Below are 20,659 nucleotides of genomic sequence, written 5' to 3' on the forward strand. Positions count from 1 at the left end.
GGATATTAGAAATTTCAATTATTGATGCGAAAAGGCAGCTGAAAAAAGATTTCAGCAATCTATCGGTCAAACAGAAACATTATGTTGATTTCTCAATAGCTGGGTTTGGAGACATAGGCATTATGATGCTCTTCCACATGTGCCAGACACCCAGCTGATCAAAAACAAAAATGTGATTGAGCCTGAAGTGACCCAGTGCACTAAGGGCGTTAAAGTTGAACATATAGAAGGTAACTAAAGCCGCAAACCAGAAGATGTATTTTGCAGGTTACTGTTACGCAAAACATTATCATAGTGCTTGTATTGTAGGAATAGGTGTATTCCTAACCAAATCACTGAGGTCAACTCGGGAGAAACAATCCAACAGGTCTTTAATGAAGGATTTGACGAAGTACAGAAAACAACAAGGATCGATGCAGGAGAGCCTTGGAACAGGTCTTGCCCGAACGGGGACGCCACAAGGACTGAGAAGGCAGTCCCGTGGATTGCGTCGTGACGTCATCGTGTTTTCCCGCGCTTGGGGTGGTCACGTGACATCGCGTTTTGCCCGCGCTTGGGGCGGTCACGTGATGTGCGACATGACGTCATCGCGTTTGCCCGCGCTTAGGCTGACGAGCTGGGGTGGCGTCTGCGGGGGATGAGTCTTCGTGTTTCGCGAGGGATGGGTCCTCGCGGTTTGCGAGGGAAAAGTCCTCGTGGGTCGCGAGGGGCGGGCCCTCGTGGGTCGCGAGGGGCGGGCCCTCGTGGGTCGCGAGGGGCGGGCCCTCGTGGCATCTCCGCCGGGGCGCGCTCCGATCTTGTGGGCCCGAAAAACCTGCAGTACCCTCGCTTTGAGGGGTGTCATACTTGCTGTTTCGTTGGGGGATGTCGTGGAGGCGGACGATCCTTGAGGTGGTAGAGCTGTCGAAAACGGAGACCTCGTTGGTCTGCGCTGCATCGATGTTCTAGGCGAACGGTGCTTCTACCGGAATAAAGCACGAGGGCGGTTGTTGCTCCCTGAATTGCGGTAGCGACAGCGAAACGGCTGGTGCTTCCTTGGCGTGCTTCATTTGTGAAAAACGTTCACAAAACTCGGCGTCACCAATGTAGGAATTGGTGTTCGTTGGATGTTGTTCGGTGTGCTCTTCTATGAAACCGTTCACAGAGACGGGGTTTAGGCTGTGCGCTTCTTCCGTGAAAGACGTTCATGGAGACGGGGTCACCAATGTAGGAATAGGTGTATTCCTAACCAAATCACTGAGGTCGACTTAGGAGAAACAATCCAACAGGTCTTTAATGAAGGATTTGACGAAGTACAGAAAACAACAAGGATCGATGCAGGAGAGCCTTGGAACAGGTCTTACCCGAACGGGGACGCCACGAGGACTGAGAAGGCAGTCCCGTGGATTGCGTCGTGACGTCGTCGCGTTTTCCCGCGCTTGGGGCGGTCACGTGACGTCATCCCGTTTGCCCGCGCTTGGGGCGATCACGTGATGTGCGACGTGACGTCATCGCGTTTGCCCGCGCTTAGGGCGGTCACGTGATGTGCGACGTGATGTCATCGTGTTAGGCCGCGTTCTTAAAGGGGCAACGCCCCGTGCATGCAAACTCTACACAAACATAGTTAAAGGGAATTATGTACAGTAAGTAAGAGACACTCGGTGGTACCGTTACAGTATCTCTCTTTGTGAACAAAGAGCAGCATGATGATTATGCTTTCAATTACATGAGATTTTACATTCACGTGCAGTACTCTGTTTCAATGTTTGCTACAGCTACTATGTTTTAAATGTTAAAAATAAAATCACCATTTCATTGTGTGTGTACTAATGCCTCGGAATTGGCTCTCAGATCTTTGTAACCCTGTAATTCTACTGTATTGACAAAGCAATGCTCTTGTATAATAATTTTAACAGCAACCTTTTTGTTTTAAAGGTTAATTTCTTTTCTATTTTCCTTTGTAGGAAATGATGAGCAAGTGATTGTTCATGATGTTGAAAGGTAAGGAAAAAAGAAACTCCATTCTAATAGCAGCATCACAACATTTATATAAGGGCAGAGAAGTTCATAGAAGCACACAAAGGAGAAAACATCATACAATTCACAGAAGTTATTAAAATAGCAATTAATAAGGTGATGTGATCAGTATTGAGTGCACTTTCATTCTAGATCCCTGTTTGGGTTGCACAGTTTAAAGAGAAGTCTAATATGCCTGGTTGACATGAGTAATGACATGGTTATAGAATTTTGAAGGTCACATCCAATATGTTATCTGAACGTGAAAATATTTTGTCAGTTTTTGTGTGTACTGAATTGGTACTGATTTAATCACTGTCCTTCTTCTGACTAGTTCCATGTCCGTCTGAATTTTGATGCATGCCAATGTAATTTGGACGTCGTCTTGTGAATGAAGTCCTTGCAGACACCCCCATTTCACCAGTCCTTTGTTATTTAAAAAGATATATGTTTACTCATTCAAATGCTCGCAGCAAGGTATGGGAGCTGGGACATCGGGCTGGATGACGTTACAAGGGTAGGGTAGAGTGACTCCATGAATGGATTTGTAATTGAAGGCGAGGATTTTGAAATCGATGGCTGGTCAATGGGGAGCCAATGGAGGAAGGCGAGAACACAATTATTTAAAACTGTTTGCTCCACAAATCTGTGTACTCAAAACATAGCTGCCCATGGTGAGAACTGGGGTGATGGATTAGTGGGACTCAGGCAATAGAGTTCTTGATGGGTTATAGGACGGAGCATGGGAGGCTGCTTATGCCTCAAGGTGGCAACGGTGTAGGCTTCAATGGTATCGAGGGTGAGGTAGATGTTCTGGAGGTGAAAATAGGCACTGCTGGTGACGGACTCGATGTGGGATTTGGCATTCAACTCTGGGTCCGACAGGAGCTTGTGTACCATTCAGCTCAGTCTGAACAAGCAGCTCAAATGGTTGGGTAAAATAAGGACCAGGGTACTTTAGTTTTATATGAGAATGGAACAGTATAGCTTTGGCCATGCCAATTTTTAGTTGGAATAAGCAATAGTGCAAACATGAGTTTGCCCTGTTGAAAGTCAGCAGTATAAATACAGGTCTACTCAATCCACCCACATGAATTCAAATACTGAACTTGGATTCCAGCAATTGGCAGCAATATTTTGCATACACAGATCTGTGGAGCAGGCAGTTTTAAATGCATGTTATAGACCCAGAGCTGTCCAGAGACCTTGAAATGTTCTTTTGAAAATTCAGATTGCACTTGGTCAACAATACAACAGTTCTATGTAACCTGTACGGCAGACATAAGGCTGTTTGTGTTCAGTCTGCCATGCTTGCTTTTGGGATTACTACATGGTCACTTTGAGACGAGACAAGTCATTGAAATGGTCACTTTCTCAGCACCACAAACCGGGAAGTTTATATGAAGTATATATTATAGAAAAGGACTATGTGCATTTTGGGAGGTGAGGAAGAAGCAAAGATTATTATTTATGCTGTGGCAAATGGATTGCGCAACTTATATATATTGTTACCTGGGACAATTTCCCAATGTTGTTCTCTCACACCCTCCTTCCTGTTGTGAGGCGAGTTTAACTTTTTTTTGCCTCTCCCATCTCTCCACAGTTAGCAGCTGACTGGAATTGTTAATGATGCAAATTTAGGTACATTTTCATTGTATGTAATTTTTTTCAGCACTGAAATTGTGAATGTTTTCCCCCATGACGATGCTGTATATGGCCTGTCCGTGAGTCCTGTGAATGACAATGTGTTTGCCAGCTCCTCAGATGACGGCAGAGTTCTTATCTGGGATATACGGGACTCGCATGGCGGTGAGTGTTAAGAAATCAGTCGTACACAATATAACCCATATAGCTCAAACAATGTACTAAGGGGGAAAAATTTGGTTGCTTTGCGCCTCCCATTAGCACCCCAAGAGGGCGCTAACGGGGCGCAAAGCAACTAGCGCCTGGGCGCAGTGCCACCAACGCCTCCCGCGAAATTTAGCAGGAGGTTAGTGGCAGCGGTAACCGTTAGCGCCCCACGGCGCTGCGCCGCCGGTGATGACGTCATCGCCGTGTGCAGCATCCCGGCCATGATCTTCAGTAGCGCCCCCTGACTTACTGCCGGACGCTATTTTCGACGGTGTCAGGGGGGCCTACCTGCAGCTGAGGCGGCGCTAATTAAAGGCGAAGTGCCGGGCGGCCATTTTTGTTGCTGGCCGCCTGTCAGCACCTGCCCCCCCCCCGTTGCCGTCCCCGGCCTCCTCTGCAGCCTCTCTCTCTCCCCCGCCCCCCCCTCTTCCCGCGGAGTGCAGGCTACGCTCCATGAGCCCAGCACTTCTCTTCAGTGCCGGGCTCTTTTGTCGGCTCTCCAATCCCTGGTGGCCCAGCTGGGCGCCGGGCCCCTCCCCTTTAAGAAGTGAAGGAAGGCCTGCAGTACCGCGGCGCGACGTGCTACAGCGCTGCGATATTCCCTCGCAGCGCCCCAAGAGGGAGGCTGAGCGCTTCCAGAAGCGCCCCGCTTCCCTCTTTGGGCGCTACCATTTAATTTTGGCTGCGGGGGTGTTAATTCTTTCTGGGCGCTAAAAGTAGCGCCCCGGCGAAGTTAGCGCCCCAAAGGGGGCGTGACTCAATTTTTCCCCCTAAGTCTCACTGAGCAGGATTATAACCTTTTAGTCACGCCCCTTGTTTGCCTACATAACAGTCACTGCACTTGTGTGTCCATGAAACTTTGAGACATAAATGACCATTCTTCCTCCCATCTCGTAAGAGAATATTTATATGGTTTCAGGTTAACGAGTTTTAATCTTTATGTAGTGCTGGCTATGGCTGCCTTTGAATATAATACCCTGTTTGCTCTGTGCTCTTGACATATTTCACTGTGTGCATAAGAGGGTTAGTGATTGTGACCTTCCCTCAAAAAAAAAAAGTTCAAAACCAGAAAATTCTGTTCCAAAATGTACTGAGATTTTTTTTTTTAATGTGAGATATTCTACTGTATTAGCACATTGCAGAACATTGCTGACTCTCACTTTGAAGCGCATAAAAATTGGCCTTCATTTCTCCTCCCCCCTCACCTAATTTTGTTTATTAAAGAAACTGCACACTTGGGCTGCAAATTTGCAGTTGGACAGTTTTTGTAGATGTAACTTGTTTGCTTCCTTTCGCCAATAGCATGACTGTTTCCAAGGTAGCCCACAGCACAATAACTGTCTCCACTCACTATCACATCTGTCTTCCACACTCTCTGTTCATGTGGTCCCTGTGGTGGAACAGCGCAAACAATAATGAACCCTGTTTGCAAGCTGTTCCTGTGTGAGAGGCAGAAATGTCTGGGGTTTGAGCTGCACTTGTTTCGGTGCTTGTGAATTTTGGTCTGGGTTCGGGGTGGTTTCGACCCGGTAGAGGGTTTTATTTGTAGATAGGACTAAGTATCATATAGGTATGCTAGTGAAAGGAGAAGAACCAGTATCGGGGGACTACTTTCACCATAATGCCCTACCCCATCAAAATCCATTACCGCCAACAGCTAAAAATTTCCTTCTATAAGACATATGTTTATGCTCTAGAATTTCCTCCGAAAACCTCTCCACATCCCCCTCCTCCTTTAAGACCTCCCCTTAAAATCCAGCTCATGGGGCAAGCTTTTGGTCACCCCTCCTAATATCTCCTTTTTGGCTCAGCGTCCATTTATTTCTGATTATGCCTCTGTGAAGTGCCTTGGTACATTTTTCTACGTTAAAAGTGCTATATAAATGCAAGTTATTGTATTTGATATTCATCCTCTCTGTGGATCTGCTCCGGCTGACTGAGATATAGGTGATTCAATGATGGACTACTTCAGTCAATACTAGTGGTTTGTTCATCTTCCTTAGTGAACAAATTGTGAAAAATTGTTCCCTGTATTAAATGCTGGGTAGATGATCTTTTAACACCAGTGTTATAATCAAAGCTATTAGACTGCCAATGTTTGTGTAGGTATAATTATTTAAATTACAGATCAAATCTAGTGCAATTTATTTCGGTCTTGCCCTTGCTTCCTTTTTGTAATTGTGTTGCCGTCATGTAATACGGCAACAAGAAAAATAATACCAATACATCTACTATGCAAATGTTTACGGTGATGAGTTTGCTGAAGAGCTATAGCTTAAAGATGTAATTTAGCACTACTTTTGCTTTCTAATTTGGCTAACGGACAGAAAGCAGAGTAGAAATAAACGGGTCATTTTCGGGTTGGCAGGCTGTAACTAGTGGGGTACCACAAGGATCATGTCTTGGGCCTCAGCTATTCACAATCTACATCAATGATTTGGATGAGGGGACCAAATGTAATATATCCAAGTTTGCTGATGATACAAAGCTGGGTGGGAATGTAAGTTGTGAGGAGGATGCAAGGAGGCTTCAAGGTGATATAGACAGGCTACGTGAGTGGGCAAGAACACGGCAATTGGAATATAATGTGGAGAAATGTGAAAATTGAGAGATTGGGAAATGTTGGTGTTCAGAGGGACCTGGGTGTCCTTGTACATGAATCACAAAGTTAAGATGCAGGTACAGCAAGCAATTAGGAAAGCAAATGGTATGTTGGCCTTTATTACAAGAGGATTTGAGTATACGAGTAAAGACGTCTTACTGCAATTATATTGGGCCCTGGTGAGACCACACCTGGAGTATTGTGTACAGTTTTGGTCTCCTTACCTAAGGAAGGATATACTTGCCATAGAGGGACTGCAACGAAGGTTCACCAGACTGGTTCCTGGGATGGGGGGATTGTCCTATGAGGACAGATTGAGTAGACTAGGCCTATATTCTCTAGAGTTTAGAAGAATGAGCGGTGATCTTATTGAAACATACAAAATTCTTACAGGGCTTGACAGGATAGATGCAAGGAGGTTGTTTACCCTGGCTGGGGAGTCTAGAACCAGGGGTCACAGTCTCAAAATAAGGGGTCGGCCATTTAGGACTGAGATGAGGAGAAATGTCTTCACTCGGAGGGTGGTGTATCTTTGGAATTCTCTAACCCAGAGGGCTGTGGAGGCTCAGTCGTTGAGTATATTCAAGACAGAGATCGATAGATTTTTGAAAATTAAGGGAATCGAGGGTTAGGAGGATAGTGCAGGAAAGTGGAGTTGAGGTAGAAGATCAGCCATGATCTTATTGAATGGTGCAAAGAGCCAAATGGCCTCCTCCTGCTCCTACTACTTATGTTATGTTCTACATACACAGTTGAACTGAAATGCCAAGGTCTTAAAATTCATATGAAAGCTGCAAGTACTGAGTGTAAATTGTCTGCTTTTCAGCAAAATGCACATAAGGATTCTTTTCAATAACCCCTGACTTCCAAGCCTTTGGATGTTTATTTTTGTCTTAATTTAAATATGCATATTTTGTGCAATCTGATTAATCTACCGAACATTGAATTAAATGAAATTCTGCAGTACATAATTTTGTGATGGGAGATCAGCTGGTATTTCTAATTACATCTATAAATAAAAGTTTTAGTATCAATCGGCCAGAATTTGCTGGCAAAATAACGGCGAGTTAAAGGCGCATGTCGTTATAAGTGTGTAAATAACCTGGCAATTTGTGGCGAGGAAGATGTACACAGTGAGCTGTGAATTGTCACAAATTGCTGGACGATTTGCGTCACTCTGCCGTTGGCTTCGCAAAAACCGGAGCTCACTGACAACTTCCCCATGAGTATCAAGAAATTTCTGCATTTGCGCCATAAATACAAATTAAACTCGCCGCAGAAAGCTAGGGCTGCTATTTAATGGCGTAAGGACCCTGTTAATGGGGTCATTTATGTTTCCAATGACCTTCCACTTTTTAAAACCAGTTAGCAATTAAATGATCATTGTTCCACACATGCCACATAAAGCACGCAACCAGGATGCAAGTTAAACTGATTAAACTGACTTGTTAAATTGATTTGCGGTGGATTTTGGCTGGAAGTAAAGTAGATGCTAAATTCATTTCAGCTTGTCAGGAATTAGTTATCCACCCACACCCCCCTCCCTCAAAGTATTTGGGTCTATAATTTGTAAGTAATCGACAATTGCCATGCTGATTCCGCAAGTAATACATGCTTTGAATTGCTATAAAATATATAGCTTTCATGTGTAGGCAGCAGCTGCCAACAGTTCCTGAATTTCATGAGTTAAAAAACAATAAGAATCTAAACCCTGGAATATGAATAAGACAGCCTAATGCCCAGGGTTCAGATTATTATTGTTTTTTAATTTGTTATCAACTCGCACTTCCAGCAATTTGTGGTGCAAAATTCATTGGAGCTGAAGCGTGGGGGAAGAAAGCCAACTCGCTGCGCTCACTGCGAGATGCCCTGCTCCAGCAAATTCTGGACCAATATTATATAATGAATGGTAGTTTTAAATTAATATCCTGAATTAAATCTTTGTTTTCCTCATCTACAAGTTTTAACCTTCAAATGCATCTTACTTGTTTCAGAACCTTTTTGTTTGGCAAATTACCCATCAGCCTTTCACAGTGTAATGTTTAACCCTGTGGAGCCCAGACTTTTGGCCACGGCAAATTCCAAAGAAGGAGTGGGTCTGTGGGACATTCGCAAGCCTCGAAGGTGAGCTAATTCTCAGCTTAATCTTGTTTTCTTTTGAGCTTTCGCTTTGTCATTAAGAACAATTCATGTTGAATTCTACACAATAAAACTGCTAGTGAATCTGTATGCTAGCTTCTAGGTGGGTTTTTTGGGGGAGGGGTGGGCCATGACCTACCACTGTGAAACTAAACAAAATTTGGCATATGGTTATCACTGTTCACTATTTTTGCTGTAATGAATTAAAAAACATTGGCATCCACAGCAGTTGATCAGGTTGCTTGACATTTAGTTCCGAGCTCTCTCTAGTTCAGCAAATCATTTAACTGACAAATTGTCGACTCGCAGCATGTGTGGTGCTAATAATCCCGGCACCTTGTAGGGTTGGCAGGTTTGACCAAAAAAACTTCTGCAGCGCATTCTTGAAAACAACAATGAAGTCTTCAAAGTAGACTGTTTTGCCATGTGACCTGACCAGTTAAACCTTCTATAATGTTGGTTCTGAATTGTTGTACAGTAATATGATTTTTTTAGTCACCTGTGAAACCTACAATTTAAAACCTCAATCTCATTACTTATATAAATGTAGCCCTTAAATTCTACACATTTTGTAAAATTAGGTAAATTTTATAAATTGTGAACATTCGGAAGCTATGTAAGCTTTTCTCTTGGACTTCAATGGAACAAAAATGGATCAAAGTTGCTTAATTCAAGTTATCTGATAATTCAGTTTTTAGCACTAAATTCCCACTTTGTGTTGTTTAAGTTGCTTAATTCAATTTTTTGGATAATTCAGTTTTTGAACACAAAAGACAGCTTTGAATTATCAGGAATAGACTGTGGATGAATCTTGAACTATCCTCCTGAAACAAACCTGAATAGTTCACATGCAGTGAAATTGTAAAGTTGCTTTTGTGTTCATTTCCCCCCCCCCCCCCCCCCTGAAAAAGTACTGTAATATTTTGGATTATTCGACCACTGAGTACTATATAATTAAGTTGTAGGGAATCTTTTTGAATGAATAAGCCACCATGTGAGAGATACTGTCGTAATTAAGCTAAAATATCATCCTCAGTAGATGTGAAGATATGGACAGTGCATTGCTCTAGGTTGATTTTGGCCCCAACTCCATCTGCCAAGCTTTGCCAATGAGTTCAATTACAAAATCTGCTGTATATCTTGTAATTGAATGGAATTTAGGAAACTCGTATTTGTAATTTTCATCATTAAATAAAATATTGTAAGTTTTTTAAAGTTTATTTAACAGAAAAATACATGGATTGCCTGGATAGCAACTAAAAATATAAAATACTGCATGCTATATTACTGTTGGAGATTCACAGGGTAGCTTAATTAACCCAACATAAAATGTACATAACTATTATGATTGTTTCCATAAGTTTTAACTTTTTTTCTATTTAAAAAAAAAAAAAATCAAATCAATTTAATAAATCTGATTTTACACTTGCTACTCGGTGATACCAGGGCGTCACTGTAACTCACTAAAGCCTCAGCCACCCAAGCTAACCAATCAGTATTTTTGGAAAATTGTAGTACTTTATTGTTTCTTGAATAATGAGCAGATAAACAGAATTCTGGAGGGAAATTAAACAGTCAGAAATGAAGTGTGTGTATAGTCTGGTGCAGAAAAAAACTTTAGAATCTTTTAGATGGAAACCAATTCAGTGCAGCGGAAAATCTTCTTCAGAGAAGGCGGGGAGGTCAGAGACAGAGTGGTGGAATAGCCATCTCATTTTGGTACCAGTGACCACGATGAGAACAAAGAGAGTGAGCCTGAAGGGAAACAATGTGAGAGGACAACAGATAAAAGCGGGAGAACCGATGACAGGGTCAGTGAGAGTAGGGAGAGCGAACCTGAGGGGAAACAATGCAAGAGCCAGTGAGAGTGAACCTGAGGAGAAACAATGCGAGAGGACAACAGATAAAAGTGGGAGAACCGACGGCAGGGTCAGTGAGAGCGATGAGTCAGAGTGCGAGCTGAACGCAGAAATCTGAGAAAGAAATTCAAAAGTGACGTCACTGCCGCGGAGCGAGCGAATTGGTGGGTAACGGACAAGTGTTGGTTTGTTTTATTAAATAGTTGTTTTTCACTATTGAAGTTCACTTGATGGCCATTTCCAATGTGTTTTAGATTGATAGATATAATTTCCAGTGCCTTTAGTTAACTTTTTACTATTTTAGTATCTCAGTCTTTCAGTGGTCAGTTTCTTAGAATTTTATAGGTCAGTGTCTTAGATGTCTTTTTTTTTTTTTTATAAAGAGTTCAGTGTTGAGTGTTTTAGTGGTCAGGGTCTCAGTGATTTTAGAGGTCAGTGGATTGCCTACCATGGCAGGCCAGCTGGGACTTGTAGCATGTGCATCCTGTTCTATGTGGGAACTCCAGGACACTTCACACTTCATGACACGAGTTTCAGAGCTTGAGCAGTTGGAGTCACTGCAGTGCATCCGGGAGTTTCCTTGAACATACATTCCAGGATGTGGTCACCCCACAGCTACAGAAGGTGCAGGAAGTGAGGGAATGGGTGACCACCAGACAGGGTAGGAGGAAGACACAGGTAGTGCAGGTATCTCCCAAGCCAGTGGCACTCGCTAACCACTTTTCAGTTTTGAATACCAGAGAGGGTGATGACTACTGGAGAATGCAGTAAAAATCAAACCCCCCTACACCAGGGGAGATTTGACTATATACAGAGGAAAAAGAAAGAGTTGAAATACAGTAGTCATAGGGGATTCGATAATTAGGGGCACAGACAGACGTTTCTGTAACTGCAAATGTGATTCTCGAATGGTAGGTTGCCACCCTGGTGCCAGGGTAAAGGATATCACCGAGCAGGTGCAGAACATTCTGCGAGGGAAGGGGATCCGCCAGAAATATGGTCCATGTTGGAACCAATGACATAGGTAGAAAAAGTGTTGAGGTCCTTTAGGCAGAGTTTCAGGAGCTAGGAAAAAGATTTTTTAAAATAGGACTTCAAAGGTAGAAATTTCAGGATCACTCCCAGTGCCACGTATAGAAACAGGATGATAGTGCAGGTAAATGGGTGGCTGGAGAAATGGTGCAGGAGGGAGGATTTCTGATTCTTGGGGCATCGGGACTGGTTCTGGGGGAAGGGGCACCTGTACAAGATGGACGGGTTGCACCTGAACAAAGCCAGGACCAATGTTCTGGTTGAGGGGTTAACTAGTACTTTGGGGAAGATTTAAAGTAACTTGGCAGGGAGAGGGGAACCAGAAAATAGCAGAGAGAGCAGAAATGAGATCCGAGGACAAAGATATAAACAGCAGTAAAATGCGAAATATTCCAAAAATTGCAGGGACCAGATTGAGGGAAAAAAATCAAAAGTGACGAAGTATTAAATTGCATGACGTCAGTGTCCGTAGTGTAACGGATGAGCTTGTTGAGATGCAGGCACAAATTGCTACATGGGATTATGAGGTCGTTGCATTAACAGAGACACGGCTGAAACAAGGCCAGGAATGGGTTCTTAATATTCCTGGTTATCAAGTATTCCGGAATGATAAAGAAGGAAAAAGAGGAGGGGATGTGGCAGTATTGATTAAGGATGATGTTACAGTTCTAAATAGAAAGGATATACTCGATGGTTCTAGGACTGAATCTATTTGGCTTGAGTTGAGGAACAGAAGGGGAGTTGTTACATTGTTGGGAGTTTTTTTTATAGCACTCCAAACAGTGAAAAGGAGATAGATGAGCAAATTTGTCGGCAAATTTAAACGGCGTGTAACAAAAATAGAGTAGTAATATTAGGAGACTTTAATTGCCCTAATATAGACTGGGAAAAACATAATACTAAGGGTAGGGAAGGAGAGGAATTTCTGAAATGTGTACAGGAGAACTTTCTAAATCATTGGGGCAGTAATTCCTCCCCAAACGCGTGAGTACGGAAGGGGTACTCACGCGTCTGGCCAGAGGAAATGCCGGTTTTCAGCATGCACAGCGCATGCGCTGAAAACCGGCATTTCCTCTCCTCTAACCCAAGAGGTGAAGAGGGTAGCGCGTGCACTGTAGGGGGCAGCGCGTGCGTCTTGGATTTCCTCTGTTTTGGGGGATTTGCGCATGTGTAAAGGCCCCCGGTCTTTACGCTTGTAAAAAGCACACGTAAGTATTTATTTTTACAGGTAAGTGGTGTTTTAGTGCAATTTAGAATTTTTTTTCCCACAGGTTTATTATTTTAAAGAATCTACAATAAGGTAAGTTTAGTTTTAGACCCTTTTTATTAAAAATTTATTTTTTTCAAAAAAAAAATTATTGTTTAAATTTTTTTTAACTTATTTATACTTAATTTAATGATTGGGATGTTTTTTAAAATTTTATTTAAAGTTTAAGTAGTGTTTTGGGGTGCAGTACTTCTCATGAGTTTGACAGTTCTTACACTCAAACTTATGAATGAAGTTTCCCCTCCCCTGATTGGCTGAACAGTGCTCACCTGATCCCAGCCGGCACATCGCACTAACTACGCCGCTGGGTCAGGTTAGCACAGCGCGCCGACATCAGAACCGGGTCACTGACAGGAAATCCACTGCGGGCCAGGTTTCAGATGTCGGCGCGCAGGGTGAGTGCACATCGGGGGCTTGCACGCGCGGCAAGCCCCCGACACCAAGTTCTGGGCTAATATATCCAACCAGGAAGAAAGCAATGTTGGATCTGGTTCTGGGAAATGAAGTCGGGGAAGTGGAGTGTGTTACAGTAGGAGATCTAGCTAACAGTGACCACAACATAATTCGGTTTAAAATAATTATGGAAAGAGACCAAGAAATATCAACGATAAAAATGCTCAACTGGGGAAGAGCTCATTTCAGTGACTTAAGAAGGGACTTAGCACAAGTAAATTGGAAATGGTGATGACAAGGTAAAGCAGGAACAGAGCAATAGAAGGCATTCAGGGAAGAGATAGTTCAGGTACAAACTAGGCATTTTCCTTTTGAAGGGAAAAGGTAAAGCATCCAAAGTTAATGCGCCCTGGATGAAAAAGGAAATAAAAGTTAAAATAAAACAGAAAAAGTAGGCTTATGACAAATGTCAGGAGCAAGATTCAGTTAATAACCAGGAAGATTATGGAAAGTGCAGGAGGGAATTGAAAAATTAATATGGGAGACAGAGAGGTTACGAGAAAAGATTAGCAACCAGCATTAAATTAAACCCTAAAGCATTTTATAAACATACAACGTGTAAGCAGTTTGCTAGGAAAAAAGTTAGGCCTATTAAGGACCCAAAGGGAAATCTTCATGTAGAGGCAGAGGACATAGCAAAAATATGAAATGAGTACTTTGCATCTGTCTTCACAAAGGAAGCGGATGATGTGATGGTTACACTTAGAGGAGAGGGAAGTTATGGATAGAATGATAATAGATAGAAAAGACGTACTAAAAAGATTAGCATTACTGAAAGTTGGTAAGTCACCTGGTCCAGATGAAATGCATCCTAGGTTGCTGAAGAAGCAAAGGTACAAAGAGCAGAGGCATTGGTCACAATCTTTCAATCCACATTGGATACAGTAGTAGTGCCGGAGGACTGGAGGGTTGCTAATGTTATACCACTATTCAAGAAAGGGGAGAGGGATAAACCAGGAAACTACAGGCCAGTCAGCTTAATGTCGGTGGTGGGGAAGTTATTAGAAACTATTATCAGAGACAAAATAAGTTTTCATTTGTAGAGGCATGGGTTAATCAAGGAGAGCCAGCATGGATTTCTTAAAGGTAAATAGTGGCTGACTAACTTGATTGAATTCTTTGATGAGGTAACTGAGAAGGTTGATCAAAGTAGTGCAGTAATGTGTATATATGGACTTTTGGAGGACATTTGACAAAGTGCCACACAGGAGGCTTATTGAGAAGATGGAAGCCCCTGGAATTAAGGGAAAATTGGTGGTATGGATACAGAATTGGCTCAGTGACAGGAAGCAAAAGGTAGTGGTGGATGGATGTTTTTCAGACAGGGCGGTGGTTTGCAGTGGTGTTTCCCAAGGATCAGTTTTGGGTCCATTACTCTTTTCAATTTTTATAAATGACCTAGACTCGGGTGTAGGGAGCAGCATTCTAAAGTTTGCAGATGATACGAAACTTGACAAAGTAGTAGATCATGATGAAGATAGTTATAGGCTTCAAGATGGCATAGACAGGATGGTGAAATGGGCAAAAGCATGGCAAATGGAGTTCAATGCAGAGAAGTATGAAGTGATGCACTTTGGGAGGACGAATATGGAAAGATTGTACACTACAAATGGTGCCATTTTGAAAAGTGTAGATGAGCAGAGACCTTGGTGTCCATATACACAAATCCTTAAAGGTGGCAGGGCAAGTTGATAAGGTGGTTAAAAAAGCATAGGGGTTACTTGGGTTTATAAATAGAGGAATAGAATATAAAAGCAAAGAGATCATACTGTGTGTAATGTATCCAAGTTTGCTGCTGATGCAAAGCTAGGTGGGAAAGTAAGCTGTGAGGAGGACACAAAGAGCCTGCAAAGGGATATAGACAGGTTACATGAGTGGGCAATAATAAGGAATATAATTTGGGGAAATGTGAGACTATTCACTTTGGTAGGAGGAATAGAAAAACAGAATTTTTTTTTAGATGGTGAGAAACTATTAAATGTTGGTGTTCAGAGAGATTTAGGTGTCCTTGTACAGGAAACGCAGAGTTAGTATGCAGGTGCAGCAGGCAATTAGGAAAGCAATTGGCATATTGGCCTTTATTACAAGGGGATTGGAGTACAAGAGTAAGGAAGTCTTGCTGCAAGTGTACAGGGTTTTGGTGAGACCACACTTGGAGTACTGTGCACACTTTTGATCTCCTTATCTGAAAAAGGATATACTTGCCTTGGTGGCAGTGAAGCAAAGGTTCACTTGATTGATCCCTGGGATGAGAGGGTTGTCCTATGAAGAGGGATTGAGTAGATTGGGCCTATACTTTCTGGAGTTTAGAAGAATGAGAGGTGATCTCATTGTAACATAAGATTCTGAAGGGGATTGACAGGGTAGATGCTGAGAGGTTGTTTCCCCTGGCTGGAGAGTCCAGAACTAGGGGGCACATACTCAAGTTAAGGGGTCAGCCATTTAAAACTGAGATGAGGAGGAATTTCATCACTCAGGGTTGTGAATCTATGGAATCCTCTACCCCAGAGGGCTCTGAATGCTGAGTCTTTGAGTATATTCAAGGCTGAGATGGATAGACTTTTGGACTCTAGAGGAATCGAGGGATATGGAGATCGGACAGGAAAGTGGTGTTGAGTTCGAAGATCAGCCATGATCTTATTGAACGGCAGAGCAGGCTCGAGAGGCCATATGGCCTACTTCTGCTCCTAATTCATATGTTCTTATGCTAAAACTTTATAAATTACTGATTAGGCCTCAGCTGGAGTATTGTGGACAATTTTCGGCACCACACTTCAGGAAAGATGTAAAGGCCTTAGAAAGGGTACAGAGGAGGTTTACCAGGATGTTACCCTTCTCTTGTAGTTGACACGCGGTGAAGATCATGTCCATTGTGTCCCTTAGTGGGCAGAAGCTGCATTGCGACTCTGGGAGAAGCTCTTCAGCTACTGGGAGAAGGCGATTGAGGAGGATTCTTGCGATGACTTTCCCTGTGGCAGACAGCAGGGAGACTCCTCTGTAATTACCAAGGGTGAGGGCCTTCAGCTATGAGGAGCGGTTGGAAAATTTAGGACTGTTCTCCTTGGAACAGAGAATGTTTAAGAGGTGACCTAATAGAGGATTTCAAGATGATGAGAGATGTTGATAAAGTAAATGGGGAAAAATATTCCGTCTGGCAAGTGGGTCAATAACTAAAGGGCATAGATTCAAAATCATTGGAAAATGATCTAGAGAGATGAGGAGAGAATTTTTAACTCGGAGTTTTCGTGATCTGGAACACTGTACCTGAAAAGGCGGTGGAAGCTGATTCCTTAAATAATTTTAAAAGGGAGCTAGACAGGTACTTGAGGAGGAGGAGCTTACAGGGTTACGGACAAAAAGCGAAGATGTGGGACTAAGCACAACTGCTCTTTCAAAGAGCCAGCGCAGGCACGACGGGCCGAATGGCCTCCTTCTGTGCTGTAGCTTTCTATGATTCTATATGGAGCAGGACCAGTTCGAGTCTGAATCTGAAGCAAATGAGGATGTTAATCCTCCTACTCCTAGTCCCGATGAAACACAGGAGGAGGAAGAGCACAAAGAGGAAAAACTGAACATGAACCAGCTGCTGTTTCTCTTGAGAAGATACTTTCAAGTGCAGGATCTCAAACAGAATGACCTAGATAGACTTGTGCTTCATAACTGGAAAATAAAATTCCATCCAAAAAGTGATATCAAAGGAAACCAATTTCCCCATATACTTCTCTCCAAACTCTTCCTAATGGAGAGAAAACTGAATGTGACTGGACAGCAGTCGCAGCATGCTGTTTACTGCATTCCATGTCAAATTTTCCCGCAGAATGTAGCAATTCAAGGTTTTCTTCCAACCTTAGCCACATCGATTGGGTGCACTGCAGATTGCAGCTGGCACCAGCTATATAAGAGAATCCCTGACCATGAAAAAAATAACACACACAATGTATGCAATATGAAGTGGAGAGATTGAAAGGTGATTTAAAAACATCCACTCAGTTCTTGACACAAATTTACAAATGAAGAAGAAAAGTGGAAGGAAATTCTTAAACGTATTTTAGATGATCTTTTGTTTCTCGGAGAATGAGGATTAGCTTTCCGTGGCACAAGCTGGGTGATAAATCCAATGGCAATTTCATAGGTGCAAAATGAAGGACTTAAAGTACGTTACTTCTCACCTGAGACAATTCATTAAAGCATGCAACCGGGCACATCATGAAAACAATCTTAGACCAGGTTAAGGAGGTTAAATACTTCAGTAATTTGCAATACAAAATTTGACAGCTTATACAAGGGAAAAGATTGCACCAGTGATCAGATACGTTCATCAAGTACCTGCAGGAAACATTGTGATTCAGGAACGTTTCTTGTGCCTCAGAAACTTTACCAAGAAGACTGGTGAGGAAATAGTTGAGATGATTCGAAACACCGTACCTGAACACTGATTAGATTTCTAACTCTGCTGTGGACAAGCTATGTTAATGGAGCCAGCGTGGGAGGAAAGTACTCGAGCTCAGCAACTCTTGGTGTTGAAAAGATTTCAGTAACATTATTGATTCATTTGATGAGAGAAAGGCAGACACCATTATAAATTGAAAGTCTTAAAATAAATTATACTGAGATTTGGAAACTTCCTTTTACAGGAAACTTTGGTTTATCCGGAGGTTGTATGGCCAGAAACCTCGCTCTAACAGCAGAAATCAGCAGCCGTTTTGGTTAGGTTTTTTTTCTTCTCCTAGCATTCTTTTAACAGGCAGGCTCTGGAAAGCGTCTCTGTAGCTTAGCAACAGCTTCAGAGACGCTTCCAAGGTACGGGCCGAGTGTTTACAAACTGTTGCTAAGCAACAGTGTTTGTTGTCAGATACGGAGATTTTCATCTCCGTATGCTTCAACATTAACTTTGTATGTCCGGCAGTTTTGATATATCGGCAACACGCCGGTCCCGTCGGTGCCGGATATCAGAACTTTCCCTGTATATACTTATATTTTCTTTACTGCGTGTTTTATTGTCACTGACCAGTTTCAGTAATAAATCTGGGGGCCCCCTTGGTATAGTTGGCTACTTTTCTCTCGTCCGCTCAGGTTGATTTGTACAGTTACATTCTGGCATTTTCTAGTTTAATAGAAGTAATGAAATACAGTGGTGGGACTTCAACTCAGCGCTGTTTTCACACTCTCATGCTATAGATCAGCTGATTAGCCCTTTCCTTATTGCACAAGGACATTGTTTGTCCTCCAGTCTTTCATTTCAGATGTTGGGTATAAAACACAACAGATGCTGTTGATTTTCATGCCACTTAACAATTGATTACATAGTTGACTTTGTTTTGACTCTGGGGTGACAAGTGATATTTGTTTTGATGCATTCTTTGACTTTGGGAATATTTTGAGAAGAGTTCTGTGTAATTTACAAAGTTGAAATGTAAAACTTGCAGCAAATATTTCCTCGGTTGAGAGTTTTGTACCAATAAGCATTTTAGTGCCTAAAGATTACATTATCTAAATACAAGATTTTCATTTTGGGTGGTTTACAGTCTGGGACAAACAGACCATTAATCACCAGCGTCGCAAAGAGAATGGGGAAATTAAGCTAATCCTACTTTTAAGCTTGCTTAGTCCACAGATAAAGGAATAAGGGAATGTGTGGACTGATATCGGAAGGAGAGTTTTGCAGTGGAATAAGTATAGTTTGAGCAGTGAGCCCCTCCTACAATCAACCCAGAGGTTCTGCAGCCTTAAGCTCTTCTTTGAATATTTATCCAATTTGAACCCAACTACTTGTAATGGTGGTTGAAGAGTTCTCCTATCACTGACATTTGTGGCAAAAATGGCAGTAAGCCAAATTGACAGACCATTTAAATACAGCCCGTTTCAGGAGCCCAGGGTAACAACACCCAGGAAGTGACTTATGTTCAGTAAGCAGTAAAATAGTTTTCCAGTTTGAGGACTGTAGTCTAATTTAAGCTGAAACTTGAACAGCCACTGATTTGAAACAATTCTTACCTGATTTGATGTCCTGGGCATCTAGTCTGGCAAGGGTGAAAGGATACAATACCCTTTTGTCTTAAAGTTTTGAAGAACTGCTGGCAATCAAATGCACATCGGCTGCAGTCCCTGAAGAATAAACCGTGGTGGAGCACTTGCCCTTAAACCACTCTACTTCCAGCGTAAATATTTTTTTTGGCAAATCTGTGACACAAAGGCAACATAGAAAGGAACATAGGAGCAGGAGTAGGCCATTCAGCCCCTCGAGCATTCAGTTAGATTATGGCTGATATGCACCTCAACTGCATTTACCATTATTACTCCAAATCCCTTAACACCCTTACCTACAAGGTCTCATGTAAGCTGCATGGCTGTGCAGCGCTCTGGAAAACCCGTGTAGCCGGCTCGCCAGCTTTTAAATGCAAAAACAGCACATGCGCGGATTTTTGAATGCGCCGCGCAACCCGTTAAAGGGGCCGCACGGCCTTAAAAAAAAAATTACAGGAAACATTGCTTACCTAACAAATCTATCTATCTCCGGTTTGAATTTTTCAATTGACCTAGCCTCAACAACTTTTTGAGACAGAGTTCCAGATTTCCACTACTCTTTGTGTGAAGAAGTGCTTTCTGACATCACCCCTGAACAGCCAAGCTCTAATTTTAAGGTTATGCCCTCTCGTTCTGAACTCCCCACCAGAGGAAATAGTTACTCTCCATCTACCCGATCAAATCCTTTTAATCATCTTAAACTTCTCAATTAGATTCCCCCTTGATCTTCTCTGTTCCAGGAAATACAAGCCTAGTCTGTGCAACCTGTCCTCATAATTTAACCCTTTTGGCCCCAGTATATTTCTGGTAAATCTGCACTGCACCCACTCCTGAAGGGATAATTACAAGTCCTAGCCCTTTCGGGCTATCCCAGATCAGGCGTATTCCCCAGACGTTCACCTTCAACTTAAGTTAGAGATAGCCGAATTCCATAAGACACTTATATGGGTCTAAAGGTTCAGGCTATCTCTCCCTAAAGGAAAGGAACGACTGAAGATGTTACTGTCCTCCAGATAGCACTTTTAACAAGTTTAACTAGACTGTAACCTTCCGGATATTATGAGGGTCCAGAATACTCCCCCAGAATTCTGCAACTCTTCACAAAAGAGTGTACGAAAATTGGGTTTGCGAGTTTATACAGAATTACTCTTTGAGACAATTCTAAAAATATATAGTTTTAAGAGCTGACGTTCAGTTAACAGCTGTTGAATCAGTCGCAACATTAATAATTCAAAATACCAATAGCTTACTTTTCTTATTTCTCAGAGATCCTTATTCTCAAATCTTTACTTCGTTACATTTCTTACTTATCTCTACATCCAGATTATCCACCAAAATCAATTACTTTGATTACCCGAGACTCAAAGTTAAAGACTTACAGAGCTGCCTCTGAAGAGTTGAGAAACGCTTTGCCCGTTCAGCGAGTTCTGCCTTTCT

The 20,659-nt window shown here is 42.4% G+C and overlaps 1 protein-coding gene across 1 annotated transcript in view; it reads left to right on the top strand.

Moving 5' to 3' along the window:
* The window catches only part of dcaf5 (ddb1 and cul4 associated factor 5), a 141,601-nt gene that overhangs the window by 33,338 nt on the left and 87,604 nt on the right, over positions 1–20,659 (top strand). The window contains exons 3-5 of the mRNA XM_086003577.1: positions 1,944–1,980; positions 3,668–3,804; positions 8,443–8,572. Coding sequence (XP_085859703.1) covers positions 1,944–1,980; positions 3,668–3,804; positions 8,443–8,572 — 304 coding nt within the window. The remainder of the gene's footprint in view (positions 1–1,943; positions 1,981–3,667; positions 3,805–8,442; positions 8,573–20,659) is intronic.

The sequence above is a fragment of the Somniosus microcephalus genome, chromosome 12 (genome assembly GCF_052327205.1).
Source record: "Somniosus microcephalus isolate GS21.2 chromosome 12, FLI_Smic_1.0, whole genome shotgun sequence".
Classification (NCBI taxonomy): domain Eukaryota; kingdom Metazoa; phylum Chordata; class Chondrichthyes; order Squaliformes; family Somniosidae; genus Somniosus; species Somniosus microcephalus.